General features: G+C 44.2%; 1 protein-coding gene across 1 annotated transcript in view; it reads left to right on the plus strand.

Moving 5' to 3' along the window:
- The window catches only part of LOC138293210 (calcium-activated chloride channel regulator 1-like), a 261,870-nt gene that overhangs the window by 77,506 nt on the left and 167,997 nt on the right, over positions 1–16,367 (plus strand). Inside the window, exon 5 of the mRNA XM_069232298.1 lies at positions 12,752–12,920. Coding sequence (XP_069088399.1) covers positions 12,752–12,920 — 169 coding nt within the window. The remainder of the gene's footprint in view (positions 1–12,751; positions 12,921–16,367) is intronic.

Below are 16,367 nucleotides of genomic sequence, written 5' to 3' on the forward strand. Positions count from 1 at the left end.
GGGCAAGGACACACCCTTGCCGGACACCCCTTGACACCTGGATTCTGTAATTTAGCTGCCCCTTGTCATCCCACCTGACACGTGCATAATTACCCTCATGGGACCGAGTAGGTAGTACAAGGATGTGCTCGGGGATTCCCATTAGGGAAAGTACTTCTCACACCTTGTTACGGGGTACTGGGTTGAATACGGATTTCAAATCGACAAAAGCAACATACAGATTCCCTCTGCCAATAACAACGGTTTTCCAATGTGAAAGCAGAAACCTAAGGACTGGCTCAATGGTAGATATTTTTCTCGGAAACCTGCCTGGAGGGGACTAAGGATGTCGTGTTCTGTCATCCAGTCTTGAATCTTGCCCAAAAGGCAGTGACAGAACACTTTCTGCACTCAATCTCTTAAGCTAATTGGCCTATAATTACAGGGGAGGGCCCTGTCACCCTTTTTCAAAATCGGAACAACAATGGCCCCCTTCCAGGGCTCAGGGATTGGCGCCCCAGATGCTATTGCATTCGCTATGAAGGTGATATATCTTGACCAAATTGCAATATTAGTTAGGAATAGGTCTGCTGGAACACCATCCGAACCAGGTGCCCTACCACACTTTAAAGTACCCAAGGAATGTGCTATGTCCACTTGGGAGAACAGTTGCAGCACTGGAGGGGTGGATGTTAGAGTAATATTTGAGCAAGGGTCCTTATGTTCAGAAGTTGTACTGTCATGGTCATAGGAGTACAACCCACTAAAATGGTCTACCCAGTCCTTTGGAGCAATATTAGTTGTATTGTTCAATTCGCTATTTCCTCGGCCACGTGCTACCATGGACCAAAATGCACTACAGTTCCTCTCTTGTGCAGCGTCATTAAGTGCTGCCCACCACTTGTCATCTTGTTCACGCTTGGCTTTGCAGATAGCTGATTTGTAAGACTTTCTAGTTGAGCAAATGGCGTTTACATCCCTAGATTTAATAGCTTGGATTAGATGCTTGTTTGAGGACCGGCACTCTTTGTTAAACTAACGATGCCTACCCTTAAGCCTCTTGCTATCAGGAGATATATCTACTGAGAAGTGGGCCGCAATACCCTTGAAGCATGAGGTGTGAGTTAAGCTTATTTCATCGTTGGGGATTGCGGGACCTGAATTTAAACCCATCAATGTGGTCCTCAAGGTGTTGTTAGCAGCATCGATGAGTGTGGGTCGGGCCAGAACCTTATTCTCCTTTAGGTGACATTTGTCATTAACCAGACTAATTCCCTCTGGTGCTACTACTGAGGTGTTGATCATGAACAGGTGGTTATACAAATCTGACATATGGACGGAAAGAGGATTATGGTTGCTTTCAGATCTCTCAATAACCATCATGTCAATGACTAGGGGCCATAGTCTTATGTTGACTAGACAATAATCAATTCTACTAGTATGGTTGACTTTGTTATATGTGGGACAACCCTTTGCATCTGATTTGGTCCTGCCGTTAAGTGCCCTGAGTCCAAATTCCATGGTTAATGATTTTACTTGGACGGCAACCTGCAACCACTTTTTAATAGGTGGGATATCCAGGACAGGGATAGACCATGCCCGATCCGCCTCATGGGTGTACCCAAGATCATCCCAGTCAAGAGGTTCAAATGTGACATTGAAGTCACCTGCCACAATGATTTTATGATGCCTGGGACAGTTTTGCAAAAATGCTTCCAGAATACAGAGGGTTTTGGAGACCTGACCTCCCCAACCCCTCTAGTGTAGATGTTAAAAATGATCACAACTGTGTCTGTCCCGAATGATAAGCGAAGACCTAACAGGTCGGGGGAATCAATAGGTAGCTGTGATATGCGGCAGTTTAGTGATGTTCTAGTCCAAATGGTTAAATCCCTGGAGGGCCTGCCCCTGAGACCGGGCAAAGCAGGAATATAAAAATTGAGTAGCCAGTTCGAAAGAGTGGGTCAGTTGACCATGTCTCCTGGAGAAGACATATGTCGTGTTCCTCAAGAAAGGAGGTAAAGGATGGGAAGAGGAGGATAGATCTCAAACCTGCCACATTCCATGAGACAAGTCGTACACCGGTGATTGGAAGGACCGCTCTGTCCACTGACATGATATTTGAAGGTTTAGTTACCAGAGTTTGGTTTGGCAGGTGGGGATGGTTGAGGGGGGAAGGGTCGTTATCACTATTGCCCAGCAGGTCCTGGGTTAAGTGGTGGTATCCATCTGGGGAAGCTGGCCTAGCCCTAGGTGAGGTCTTCTCATGCTTAGCTGTCTGTTCTTGGATTGGTAAGTGATGTTCATGGGGAAGGGAAAGTACAATGTTATCACAGTTGTGCAATGGGTCATGGGCGGTCTGGTGGAATCTGTTAGGAAGAGGAACAGGGTGCTTGTGGTGACAATGTTGGGGACTACAGCCAGACCAAGGACAATTGTTTTCTGTAAATCGGAGGGAAGTTCAACATGTGTTTCGGATGGTACTTCAAGTCAATCATTCTTACTGAGAGCAGATAGATTACCTGTTGGACAAAGAGTGGGGCGAGCCCCATAGTGCACATGCAGCCTATGGTATTTGAACTGGATTAAGGATTGCCCCGGAGCACTTGTCCTTACGTCTAGGGCCACCAGGTCATCCACCATGCTCCTGTCCCTAAATGTCAACTTTAGCATGTCAAATTGTGTGCCTGGCTCAGGCCTTCTGACTGCATCAATTATATCCTCATGTATTACAGAGTAACAGCGTCTTACATGGTGAATCCAATGAATTGCCTTATTTCTGATAGGATCTCCCCTTCCCTTTGTGCTAGTGGGTGTAGCTTGGGAACGTGGACCATTAGAACAGTGCTTTTAGACTGAAATCGGTCAATGGCGGGCTAGGCAGTGCATTTAGGGGCAGTGTCGCTAGTGAATTTTGGGATTTGGTAGCAGGCATCAGATGCCTTTCCTGCACCTAAGTTGTTGTGTGGGAGAGACTGATAGGAATTATTGATCTTAGCACCAGCTAGAGGTTGGCCAGCACAACTGGTTGCTGACGATATGGGCAACTTCATTAGGGTACCTAATGGATTTGGCGTTGGGCTCCGGATATGATTCATGATGGTCGTGGCGTCTGAAGGAATTAGCTGCTTGATTATTGCAATTAAGGAATTAACCATAGACTTGAGTTCTGACACCTCCCTCTTTAAATCTTGTATGCATAAGATGTGCTGTGCATTTGTCTGGGCTGAATACACATTTACATCTACTGACCCACCCACTCTAATGCCTGGATTGGGGTCGTCATGTGGCTCTGAGATATTTGTTAAAGGGCTAAAGTGGTTGATACACTAAATAGAGTCACTAGGATCTGGTGGTGGCTCATTCGCTCATAATGAGGGAGCGTGGGTGATGACATTCCTACCCTGCCCTGTAGTGGCTGTGACCTGTTGGCAGCGTTTTACAAATAAGTAGGCACTTTTCTTGTGACCCGCCCCCTTCCTGACTGGGGAGCACTCGCCCCCAGTTTCGTTGGGGCCATTATCCGTGTAAGAGGTTAAAATGTCTTCTCATTCACCAAGAAGGTTGTCAATTCTGTCCATAACACAGTTATTAGCTGCATGCGTATGTATTTTCCGCTTAGTTTGTAACACCGCCCCTGCCCCACCCTCTGTTGCTTTCTTTTTACCCATCAAAGGACTGTAATTGGTGGATAAGTGTTCTAGAGAAAGTTAGTTCAATGATACAACCTGCAGGTGGTACAAAAATAAAAACAAGAGTCACTGATGCCTACTTGGAGATAAATATTAAGGGGTGGGCCAGGCCAGCCTCCTCTGGGCATGGATGGGCATGGATGGGCCCGCCCTCGGCCCAGGCTTTGCCCGGGAGTGGCCTGTGCCGTGAAGTGCCGCCACACGCTTTATAGCGTTCGTTGGTCTGGTCAAGTGGATGCAGGTGCTGGTGAAAATGGCCACCCCCTGGGGCCACAAAGCAGTCTTGGGATATGTAGTCCCTTCAAAGTTCCTGGCGCGTCCCGTGCCACAAAGTGCCCCCACGCACTTTATAGTGCTCATTGGTCAGGTCAAGTGGATGCAGGTGCTGGTGAAAATGGCCACCTCCTCGGGCTACAAAGCAGTCTGAGATATGTAGTGCCTTCAAAGTTCCTGGTGCGTACACCCTAATCAATAGGGTAAAAGATCTCGGGCAAACCCTACCTATGTTGTGCATTTTCAAGATGGTTGAAGTCTTCGGCCACACTAAACATGAGCTGTGAGGGCTGGGAGCATGTGTGGGGAGTGTAGTGTGGCAATCCTAGTGTCCCCCTACATCTAACACTGTAATACAGTTTGATGCAGTCACTGAACCATCTCCCCAAGAAACCCAGAGATAGAAGTCTGGAAATCAAAGAAGAGTTTTCCAGCAATCAGCCAATTTATACACAAGAATAGTTTTGACTTCCTGTTTACCTGCCTTTCAAGTGTGCCCACAGTATTACAGCCCCAGTTTTCCTGTCAGAATGGATTTGACACTCCAGCAGGATTTGTCACTGTAATGTCAAAAAGAGGCTCACTGTGATTGGACCTTGCCTGGCTGGAGGCACAAAGGAAGGGCCCTGCCCAGAGGTCAGCTAAAATTTGTTGTGACAGAGAAGGCCTCTTTGAAATTAGTCTGCTTTCTGGGCCCAGTCCCACTGGTCAAGGGATCAACAACACCTCCATACACCCGGGCCTTTATTCTCTGATCTGGGAGCCATTTTCACATGTCTTCAAATGTTAATTACTGGTGGCACAATTAGGTGAGAAATGCAGATTTAGCCTCCAGGAACTTCAGGCAGGGTAAAGGTAACTTTTCAAAAGTTACATTTCCTTAATTAATATTTATTTAAAATCAGCTTCACCATTGAATTTGATTTTTAATAATTAATAAACGTAGTTATTTAATTCTTTACTCCCATTCCTGAGATACAGTAGTACTGGTTTTAATCTGTTTTCTGCATAGGATAGCTAGGCATGCTACAGTGAAAAATAGCTTTTGAGTTCATCACTGTAAGGGCATAGTAACTTTAAATATCTACATGGTCTACTTTTAGCCACCATGCACCCTGCCTTGTAGACTATAAGGCCAACTTAGGGGTGACAATTATATTTAAAAGGTTAGTTTTCACAGGTCAAATTGCAGTTTAACACTGCTACAATCAGGCTACACTGATAGACCTGTCGCCAAGTTTGCACTTGAACTGTAGTGAGTGCCACAATTGGTGCAGCAGTCCACTGATGGCATTTAACTTCCCAGACCTGGGAACAATTTGTACCATACACTAGGCGCTTACAGGCATGTTAAGTAAACCAATTAGGAATACGCAAATTTGGCCACATTTAAAAGGGGAGCGCAGGCACTTTACTTCTGGTTATCAAGGTTAAAGTGCACAAAGTTCAAAAACCAGCAAATTTATATGGTCCAGCAAAAAGTTCAAAATACATTGGGGACCACTCAGAAAACATGATTTTCCTACATCCTTCTTCCATCAGATGGCCAGTCCTGCTGCAACCCTCTGTCCAAATATTGTATCTGATGCCTGGACAACTGAACAGCAGAATCTGTGTGGCTTAGGGGTGTCCCCAGGAATGGATATCTCCATCAAAGGGTATCATTGTCTATCCACTCTTAAATCATGTAACCATTATTGGAGTTTCTTTTCCCTGTGCTCACTACTCACAGAAAAGAACTGAGCGAGGAAGAATAGGATTCAGTGTAATGAAGATTATTGCCCTATGAGAGAAGGGCTGAATTCCAATCCATGTGCAAACATGATTTTATGACAAGACCGGAGGCTCTATTATGCGTTCTTTTCTTACTTTAATTTAAACAGCAGCAGTCAAGAAACTACAACTCCCAAGAGGGTTAGATGAAGACTAACCAATGGGAGCAAAACAAGATCAAAATTGGACCAATAGCAACGAGCCACAAACCATAGAGTGTACCCTTGACTGCAAGCAGCCCTCTTTTCTTGCTGCTCGCAGTCAAGATAAGTACACTTTTTTCGTCTTCTATGTACTAATTGTTTTCAGAGTTTATCTTTGGTTCGGTTTACTTTCAGCTTCCATTTCGGGGAATACCCTAGTGTTTCTATTTCCTTTGCCGCTCCGCGGCGGTCTTTTCCAAGCTTAGTTAACTGTTTTTATTCTTCTTTCCCGTTTCCCCTCCGGCGGCCTCGCCCGTCCCAGCCGCGCGCTCCGTTGAACGTTCTAAGGCGCACTCAAGTTTCCGAACCTGTCAGCGCGCGTCTCAGTCGACGCGCGTCTGACAGGGGAAATCCTTTCCGGCTCAGCTGTTCGCCGCTCTTCTTGCAGAGCGGTTCTACGCGTCTCCTTCACACGACGCTGACTTTCAGGAAAGCGCTAGCATTACAGCGTGTTTTCTCTTACCGCTGTTTCCAGTGCCGCCTTGCTCCTCGTCTGGCTGCCTTACTGAATTCCCGCCCCAGGGAGGAGCATAGCTTCTTCACACGGAGCGTCCTCCTCCTGTTAACCCTTTGCTGCCTCTTCACTGTAAGTTTCTGGACTTCGTTTTTCTGGGTTTTTCTGCCCTATCTGCTTCTGCAGCTATGGAATCAGGGAGTTCTCCCTCAAGGTCTGCCTCTGAGGAGGAAGAAGAATCCTTTCAGCAGGATTTAAATAAATTAATCCAGTCCTCTGTTAAACATGCCATGAAAGCATCCATGGAAAAAATGTCTAAAAATATTGAAAATACTGTCATGTCCATGGAGTCCAAATCTATGGCCCATTCTGTGGGGGAAAGCAGAAAACGGAAATTATCATCTGTTAAATCACGTAAAGGCGCTCAAACAGAGAGTGAGCTTGCCTCACACAAGGATGAGGACTTGATTCCTCCCAGGCCTCCTTCTAAGGAGGGGATTTCCACCAAAAACACGATCACTCAATCAAAATGTAAATCAAAATTAAAACACGTCTCTGCGCCTAAAAAGATCGTGATTTCAAAAATTTTGGACACGGACGATGAGGACATGGATGATCTATCTCAGTCTGACAACCCGGATGATACGTTTTCCTCTCCCAAACGTATTAAACTTGCAACAGATGGTCCCTCTACCAGCGTGGTTCCTATGTTTGACCCGTCACTCATTCACCACCCCAATTCTACTGAATGGCTCCCGCTAGACCATGTTGGTGATTATATCACTTCCCGCTTACGCCTCCCTTTGGATAAGCAAACCAGATCCAAGTTAAAATCAGAATGTCACAGACCTTCGTTGGATTCCAATATTACGGCAACCCCATTTATTGATGACTCACTTATCACCTTTTTCACCAAATTCGGCAAGGATCCTAGAAAGGGAGTCGACAAGGCTTGGACCACTTGCCAGGACAAGCTCCTGGACGTGGTAGGCCCGCTGGCAAGGATCTTTGACATAGCGGAATCTGCTAGGTTGGAGGAATCGCCTATTGATCCTTTAGATCTTTCTCTCTGGACCCAGAGAGCTTTTTGTCTTTTAGGTAATGCCAACTCTGCCATCATACACGAAAGGCGTAAGGGCCTTCTCCTCAAAATGGACCCCAAACTAGCTAATCTAGCTACTCGAGTCCCCGGTATCCAGGCCAACGGAAAGCTCTTTGGGGATAAAAGATGTAAGCCGTTTTGTCTCAACGTTCTCATCCTTGGACAAAGCACAACAAAATCTCAAGAAGGTTTTCAACCAACGTGTTTTTTCCCAGGCCGGTAGAGGTAGGAGCCGCTTTACCGGCCGCACATACAGAAACCAAGGCTCAAGAGGATATTCCAACCCCTCCTCCTCCTATCCCCACGAGTTCAAACCCCACTTTTATCCACAAAGAAACAGAGGTTTCCGCAGCCGTGGCCAGCGTTTCTCCAGACCGCCCACTAATCAAGGTAAGCCAACTTTCTGGCCCTCCCGTAGGAGGTCGCCTTCGCTTCTTCCTCCAGAAGTGGAAGCCAATCTCTGCAGATCCTTGGGTCCTCACCACGGTTCAGGGATACCAGATCAAATTTCTTTCTCCCCCCTTCCAGCTCTGTCTTCCTCCTCCCCCAAAGTTTTCTCTAGAAATTTCTTCATTAATCTCTTCAGAGATTCAATCTCTCTTAAGAAAGGAAGCCATTCAACTTTGCACTCCAGACCCTTCCGGGTTCATCAGCTCTATATTCCTCGTTCACAAAAAGAACAAAAAGCTCAGACCGGTAATCAATCTCAAATCTTTCAACCAGTTCGTCATCTATCGACACTTCAAGATGGAAACTATTATCCATCTCAGGGATATTTTACTCCAGTTCGATTGGCTAGTCAGACTAGATTTACAGGATGCATACTTGACCATCCCGATTCACCATTCTCACAGAAAGTTTTTGCAATTTCATTGGAATTCAAAAACTTAGCAATTTTCCTCTCTTCCTTTCGGCCTCTCCTCCGCACCTTGGTGCTTCACAAAACTGTTGAAGCCGGTCGTAACCTTCCTACGCTCCTTGGGTATCAGACTGATTATTTATCTCGACGACATTTTGATAATGCACCAAAACAAAGCCTCTTTGCTTTCTCACCTCCAGTTAACATCCTCTCTCCTCTCGGACCTCGGTTTTTTGATAAACCTCGAAAAGTCAGTTCTTTTACCTTGCCAACAAATAGAGTTTCTAGGCTTCCAAATAGATTCCGTTTCGGCCGCTCTGTTCCTTCCCCATTCCAAAGTTTCTGCAATAAAAAAAAGAACTAATCTTAACCCTTCAAAAAGAGTCTATCTCCCTCAGAACCCTCGCAAGGATTGTCGGTCTTCTCTCGTCCTCTATTCAGGCCATCTTTCCAGGTCCCCTTCACTACCGCGCCCTCCAGTGCCTCAAAATCCTCCATCTTCGTCGAGGACTGGCCTATTCCGACCTTGTCTCTTTGGACCCAGAATCCCAGATGGAAATCCAATGGTGGATATCCCATTTAGAGGCTTGGAACGGCAGGTCCATCTTCCCCTCTGTGCCCGATCTTGTGTTAGAATCAGATGCAAGTCTCACGGGTTGGGGCGCCCGCTGTGGTTCGATATCGACTGGCGGTATATGGTCCGCAGAGGAGTCCAGATTGCACATAAACTGTTTAGAGCTTCTTGCAGGCTCCTTTGCGATCAAGAGCTTCACAAAAAACAGAGCACGATGCTCCATTCTACTCCGGATGGACAATATTTCAGCGGTACGCTACATCAACCGCTTAGGGGGCACCAGGTCCAGACCACTAGCCCTATTAGCCAAGAGCCTCTGGGACTTTTGCCTGTCACACAAAATTTCCCTCTTGGCGGAGTACCTACCAGGATCATTGAATTCAAATGCAGACTGGCATTCTCGCCACCTCACCGACTCCAGCGACTGGAAACTTCACCAGTCAGTCTTTCATCAGATAGAAAGGAAATGGGGTCCTTTCCAAATAGACCTCTTTGCGTCCAGACTCAACACCCAACTTCCCCATTTTTTCAGCTGGTGCCCGGATCCCCTGGCTTTGGCCACAGACGCTTTCTTACAAGATTGGTCCGGTTCCCTCAACTATGCCTTTCCTCCTTTCATCTTGATCAACAGAGTTCTGAATCAGGTCAGACGTCAGCAGGCATCCCTCGTTCTGCTAACTCCCTTTTGGCAGTCTCAGGTTTGGTTCCCTCCCCTTCTCGAGCTGGCTGTGGATTTTCCTATTCTACTCCCAACATTTCCATCTCTCATTCTAGATCCTTTCGATCGCCCTCACGATCTAATATTAGACCAATCTCTGACTCTCTCTGCCTGGTTCATTTCCGGTCTACCCAACAGACCCATACTATTTCGGCAGAAGCTTCAGAGTTCATCAATAACGCATGGGCACCCGGCACGAGGCGAGCCTATAAGTCAGCTTGGGCTCTTTGGTCAAGCTGGTGTCTGGGAAAGTGTTCCAATCCCTTTTCAGCGGATCTAAGTCTTATTATTAATTTCCTAGCTGCCCAGGCGGGCTTGGGCAAGTCGTACCGCACAATAAACCTTTACAGATCCGCTATTTCTATGAACCATTCAAATATTGACGGAAACCCTGTTGGGTCTCATCCTTTAATTTGTCGTCTCCTAAAAGGGGTCAAACTCTCTAAACCTCCTTCTGCCAGGTACTCTCATATCTGGGACGTCTCTCTAGTTTTGAACCTCTTTCTCTCTTGGCCAGATAACCCTAGTCTTTCGCTTAAAATGCTTTCTGCCAAACTTACCATGTTACTATGCTTAATTTCCATAAAAAGGACTTCGGACATTAAGGCCCTAGACGTCTCGGCCCGTCAATTCTTACCTTCAGGGGTCTTATTTCACATTTCTAAACGTACCAAAACTAACCTACATTCTGTTTTCTACCCTTTCTTTCCGAACAAACCTAAGATATGTGTGGGTCTTTGTCTAAAAGAATATGAAAAAAGGACCGTTAACCTGAGAATGTCCTCTTCCAATCAATTGTTAATTTCTTTTCGAAAACCCCACAATCCAGTGACTTCAGCAACTTTAGCCCGCTGGATTAAGTTGATTATGTCCTTAGCAGGAATAGATATCTCCGTTTTCGGAGCACACTCCTCCAGGGGGGCTATGGCCTCAAAAGCTTTCGCTATTGGGTCCAGTTTAGAGGACATTCTCAGGTCAGCAGACTGGTCAAACGATAATGTTTTTAAAACCTTTTACTGTAAACCTGTTAGGACTGCTTCGTCCTTAGTTGTTGACCAGCTTTAAACGCGCATAATAGAGCCTCCGGTCTTGTCATAAAATGTAGATTTTCCTAGTAATTTATGACGGAAAGTCTTAATTTTATTAAAGACACGGAGGCGAATATTATCCCACCTCAGTACGATTATTAATATGTACTTTTTCTTTCCCTCCCAGCGACTCCGGCACTGCCTCCAGCTTCCGGGTAACGCCGCTACTTCCATCACGTCTATTCTCATGAACAGACCTCTGGAGTTGCCAGCACAACCTATCCAGGATCAGCTTCCTCATCCATCGCCCTCTCGGCTCATTGCTGTGCTTCAGGATTTGTGTTCCGTTTCCTTATCCTTGGCCATTGTTGGACTTATTTATCCTTTGTTCCATGACCCTATTTGACTTGCTCGTTCAAGAAAAGAGGGCTGCTTGCAGTCAAGGGTACACTCTATGGTTTGTGGCTCGTTGCTATTGGTCCAATTTTGGTCTTGTTTTGCTCCCATTGGTTAGTCTTCATCTAACCCTCTTGGGAGTTGTAGTTTCTTGACTGCTGCTGTTTAAATTAAAGTAAGAAAAGAACGCATAATATTCGCCTCCGTGTCTTTAATAAAATTAAGACTTTCCGTCATAAATTACTAGGAAAATCTACATTACGCACAGCGATTACAATTGTGAGTTGTGCGGTGATTATCACAACCTCATAATTTTCCCATTATAAATTCCGCCGGTCAAACATGCCAAAATGTGTTGTGGGAACAAGCCTGGAAGACAAAACATGCAAAGTGTTGTGTGTTACTCATTGGCCACGGTCTTGCCGTTTTAAGTCTTTGTGTTATAAATCCTTTGTATTATAAGTATAACAAAAATAAAAAATAAATATAACTCCTTACAGTGCTTGAGAATTATTGTAAACATTTTCCAAATGACAAAATAGCAAAACAAGCTTCATCTTCACACAAGGATCATTCCCAAAAACATATACTTTAAACAGATATTTTTTTTTAAACTGCACGATTCTCACGAGGTTCACATCACATAAAACAACAAACGAAATAATTACACATTAACATCAGTTTCAAGTCTATCATGAGTTAATTCGTTTTGGAGCCCTGTTCCTCCATTCACTATTTCAGCTAATAGTTTCTAAGGCTGGCCCCGTGAGTAGAGAGGTTAAAACGCATAAGTCAAAAATGTAGGGAGGAGCGAAGAAAGAATAACATTCAAACCTTAATAGAGTTCACTTTCTAAGTCTGACCTAGAGACAGGGTTGGCTGTATCAAAAGCATCATGCAATAATAAGTATAAATAATAAATAAACAAAACGACATGCATATATGCATGACCAATAGGTCAGACGTAACCGAATAGTCGGTTCAGCTGTCATTCACATTTTGCTTTCGTTCACCAGGGCATACTGCTTGGGGCAATGGGTCAGGCCACGTCAGCCATTGGCTCGTTAGCACTGTGAGTGACAGCATATGTAATGCTCGTTTGTTCACATCCACCTAAGAAGAAGTACACTTCAGTGCCAGGGCTATTGGGGCAAATCTTTCCTCAGACAATACATTTTTCTTGTTTTTCTTTATCCATTTTATGTTTTTTAGTTAACCGTGTGTGCTTAAGCAGTTAACAGTAATTGTAAGTTACTAGTGCCTTTTGGTTATGACAATAAAAATCAACTTTACTGTGATGTGAATTAAAACGTAAAGGGCTTTCGCTATCCCTTCCAAGTGCAACTTCTTGTTAGGGCCCACCAATATTATTCTATTAACATTGTGTGTGATGGCTCAATTTTTTTAATTCACCTTTTTATTGTAAGCTTGTGGTTGTCATATGTATGCAGCAACGATTTCTCTTTCATTTTCTCTTGTTAATGTTTATTGTGTATGCTTGCAATAAAAAAAGAATATCCAACGTATCAGCTTGATAAGCCCAGGCATATTGGCTTTGATAATGCTTGTTATGATTTTTGTTTGGCAATGTGGATACATTTTGCAAGCCTACTGCAGATTTTATTGTAGTGCCCAAAAATATAAATATAGTGGTATCTATTTATTAACACATTTTCCCTGACACTGTGCTTTTTATTTAGGTGTTCAAATGATTTTCGGGGTGTTGTTGAATGCCACGGCGATTCCTGCTCATCCAAAGCATGCACGTATGATAGCTCCAGCGGCCTTTATAAGGAGGGATGTACATTTATACCAGATGCAAACCAAAACACAAGAGCATCGATCATGTACATGCAAGCTTTGCCCACTGTAAGTACTTTCTAACCAGCTGCTTTAATAAAATCGTGTTTTTCTGTAAGGGAGCTAAACATCAACAAATGTACTCTTACTTTTAGGTGAACTATCATAAACACATTATATGGAACGAACTTAAGTCATCATGATGTGTACTACACGTCGCTCTAGCTCCTGCGCGTTCACGCACTTTAAGCAGACTGGCCTTCTCCTTCTCACTCATTACAAGAACTGGCTACTGGCTTATTCATGAGTCAGAGCTAATCAGGCATGACAACTCTCTGGGGGCTCCAGACCATCACGTAATGCAGAAAAGTTATTGCTTGAACATCCCATTTTCAAGAAGGAAAGATCGATGGCCCAATCCTTCTCAGGCAACGCAGTGAGAATCTGGAACTCACTTCCGCCTCAGCTTCGGACCACCACCTCTTCCCAGGCCTTCAAAACTGACCTCAAAGCTCTCCTCCTTCAAAGACACTTCCAAATTTAATTCAAGCCCTCTGTTTTCTGAAGGAAGTCCTTTCATTATAGGAAAATCTGTTCCCCATGCCTATAGAAGTGCCTTCCCTGGGTGTTTTTTGTGTTCTGAGTGTCTGCCATTTAGTGCAGTATTATACCTCTACCTGTATTTTGTACTCTTCTGTAACATGTACACGGCACCTTTCCTTCTACAACGTATCATTTGCTACCTCTTATATCTTGTTTGCTTTTGATACATGCACAACGGCCACCACTGCCTCATGTAACGTAACTATTTTTTTAGTGTTTTGAGTATCTACCATTTATTGCAATTTTTTTACCTCTACTCGTACTTTATTTGCTCTTGTATCCTGCACACGTCACTTTTTCCTTTCGTAACGTATCGTTTGCTACCTCGTGTATATTTTGCTCCTGATACTTGCACAATTATCACTATTGCCTCATGTAATGTAACGTTTGTTTTGTAACAGGCTCACTTGTAATTCTTCTCCTCTTGTATCTTTACTTTGCCTATTGTGAAGCGCTCTGACACCTTCGGGTAAAGTCCGCGCTATATAAAAACGCATTAAATAAAAATAAAAAATAATAAATAAATAAAAACATTCCAAATCCTGGGGACCTGGGTGGAGAGCACTGAACTTCCTGCCCTTACTAGGACAACTTCTGGGGGAAAGAGCAAGGGCCTGTATCACAACGGCGTTAACTGTCTTCCTAAGGCGCGTACCTTGACTCAAAATAACTGAGAGTTCATGCATGTTTTGCTGATAGCGCAGCTCGGAAACATAGGGTAGTAGTTGCTTCTTTTGTTTCTGAACCCTGCTCTCAGAAAAACATTCATTCACTTCGAGATTTTTTTAAATTAAGGTAAACACTGAATATGCCAGAAAGAAGCGCACGTACTGTCCTTTGTTGCATGGCTCTCCGTACAGATGAGGCACATGTGGGAACCCTGTCTGCTGAGCGTTGCCAGTGCAAATAATGAAGGAGAACATTTTTCATAGGACAACCTAAATCTACTATTCCCACATGGGATTGCTTAAGTAAGTATACATCAACATAAATATTCAAGTCATCCCACAAAACCTTGCGTACCCCAACAGTCACAAATGGTTAGTGACTGGGTGAAGGTTACTGGAACTGACGCACAACGTTCAGTGGCGAGGGGATGGCTTGGGTGAAGTGAGATTTGGAAGTCTTGATGGGTGGGCTGACATCTGGGGCGTTACTACGTAGCGATGTTGTTGTGGCCTGTATTGTGGCACGCTATGTTTCTTGAAGATACAGGTGTTATCAGGTGAGATCGGGTGTGTTGGAGATTCCACCTGGGGACAGATGGAGCTGAGAAACCCAACGGGCAAGATGTAACTGAACTACCTAGTGGTGGATGCCAACAAATACCTTAATTAAGAAGCATGTTTATACTTCTTGCCAAATGTATTAATGGAGGAGTTGGAGTTTCAGCAGTGTGCAGACGTAAAAGGAATTAAGCCAGCGAGATCAGACCTGGGATGCCACTCCAGGTTCTAGGAGTAATGGAAGAGTATGCAGTTTGTCTCCTCTTGATTTTCATTCTACCAATGCTGCAGCTATATGTCTTCCCTGTATCAACACTGAGCACCGTGAAGTGTAGGAGTTGAATGTTATGACGACGGCGCTATAGATAGTGAAAGTGCTGCACCTAAACTTTGGGATCAGTGTAATTCGTTTGCACGTAGCAATACCTTTGATGTTGTGTGTCAGATTTTGCACTAACCTTGTGCTCTAGATCCAATACAAGGTATGTTCCTTTTCGAGTCCCATGCCCAGCAGTGACCACATATATTGAACATGAGAGCCAGTGGTAGAAGCAGGTATTGGGGAATGGAATAGGAGAGAAAACTGAGGTACAGGACTCCACACCCTGACTCCTCACGTTTGAGATAAAGGAAGGCTATAGGCTCTACTGGCTGTCTATGAGGTATAGAGATAACTTATATAACTTGTCATTTGAACACTGAGCTTTGCTTTAATGGTGAAATAATATATCTCCTAATAACCAACTCTCTGACAGAGAACTGGGAAGCAAAACATAAGGAAACATGAATCTGTTGCTGATCATATACACATTTGCACATCTCCATGGGTTAGAATAACTGCCTCAAGCTGTGTTACTGTGCGCTCTCTTGTGAAAGATGAATGTGATTTCTACTTGATTGCCATAAACTGAAAATATAAGAAATATCATTAACATCCTTTGATGCCCTACATTTAGCAACCTTTTCACATACTGAGATTCTTAAATCTTATACACTGTTTGCATTAATGTTTGTACACATATGTAATGTCCTTACGTTTTAGTCCTTTTCTGTCATAATTTTTTTTTAGCATAACATGTTACCTCATTGTGCAGAATAGTTCAATGCTCATTTGCAAACTACATAAGACTTCTAGAAAAGCTTCAGAGAATTAAAATGTTCAATAATCCAGTCCTCAAGGATCATTGATGCTTCAAAACCACCTACATGGTATAATTGTAGCAACAGAAGATCATTGTATTACAAATTGTCTAGCAAGGACACCAAGCACCATGAGAACAGATATTCGTCTCTAAGGGCCAGATGTAGCAAAGGATTTGCGCCTCGCAAACTGCAAAAAATGCCGTTTGCGAGGCGCAAAAGCCTCTCTGCTATGCAGAAATGCATTTTGCGAGCCGGATCCGACTCGCAAAATGCATTTCCGACTCGCAAATAGGAAGGGGTGTTCCCTTCCTATTTGCGACTCGCAATGCTATTCAATTTCATTTGAGACCGCGAAAGTGGTCGCAAATGAAATCGCAGTTACCATCCACTTGAAGTGGATGGTAACCCAGTCGCAAACGGGAAGGGGTCCCCATGGGACCCCTTCCCCTTTGTGAATGGAAAAAAAAAAAAACATTCAGAGCAGGCAGTGGTCCAATGGACCACTGCCTGCCCTGAAAAAACCCGAAACTAAAGGTTTCGTTTG

This window comes from Pleurodeles waltl, chromosome 4_2 (assembly GCF_031143425.1).
Source record: "Pleurodeles waltl isolate 20211129_DDA chromosome 4_2, aPleWal1.hap1.20221129, whole genome shotgun sequence".
Taxonomy (NCBI): Eukaryota; Metazoa; Chordata; class Amphibia; order Caudata; family Salamandridae; genus Pleurodeles; species Pleurodeles waltl.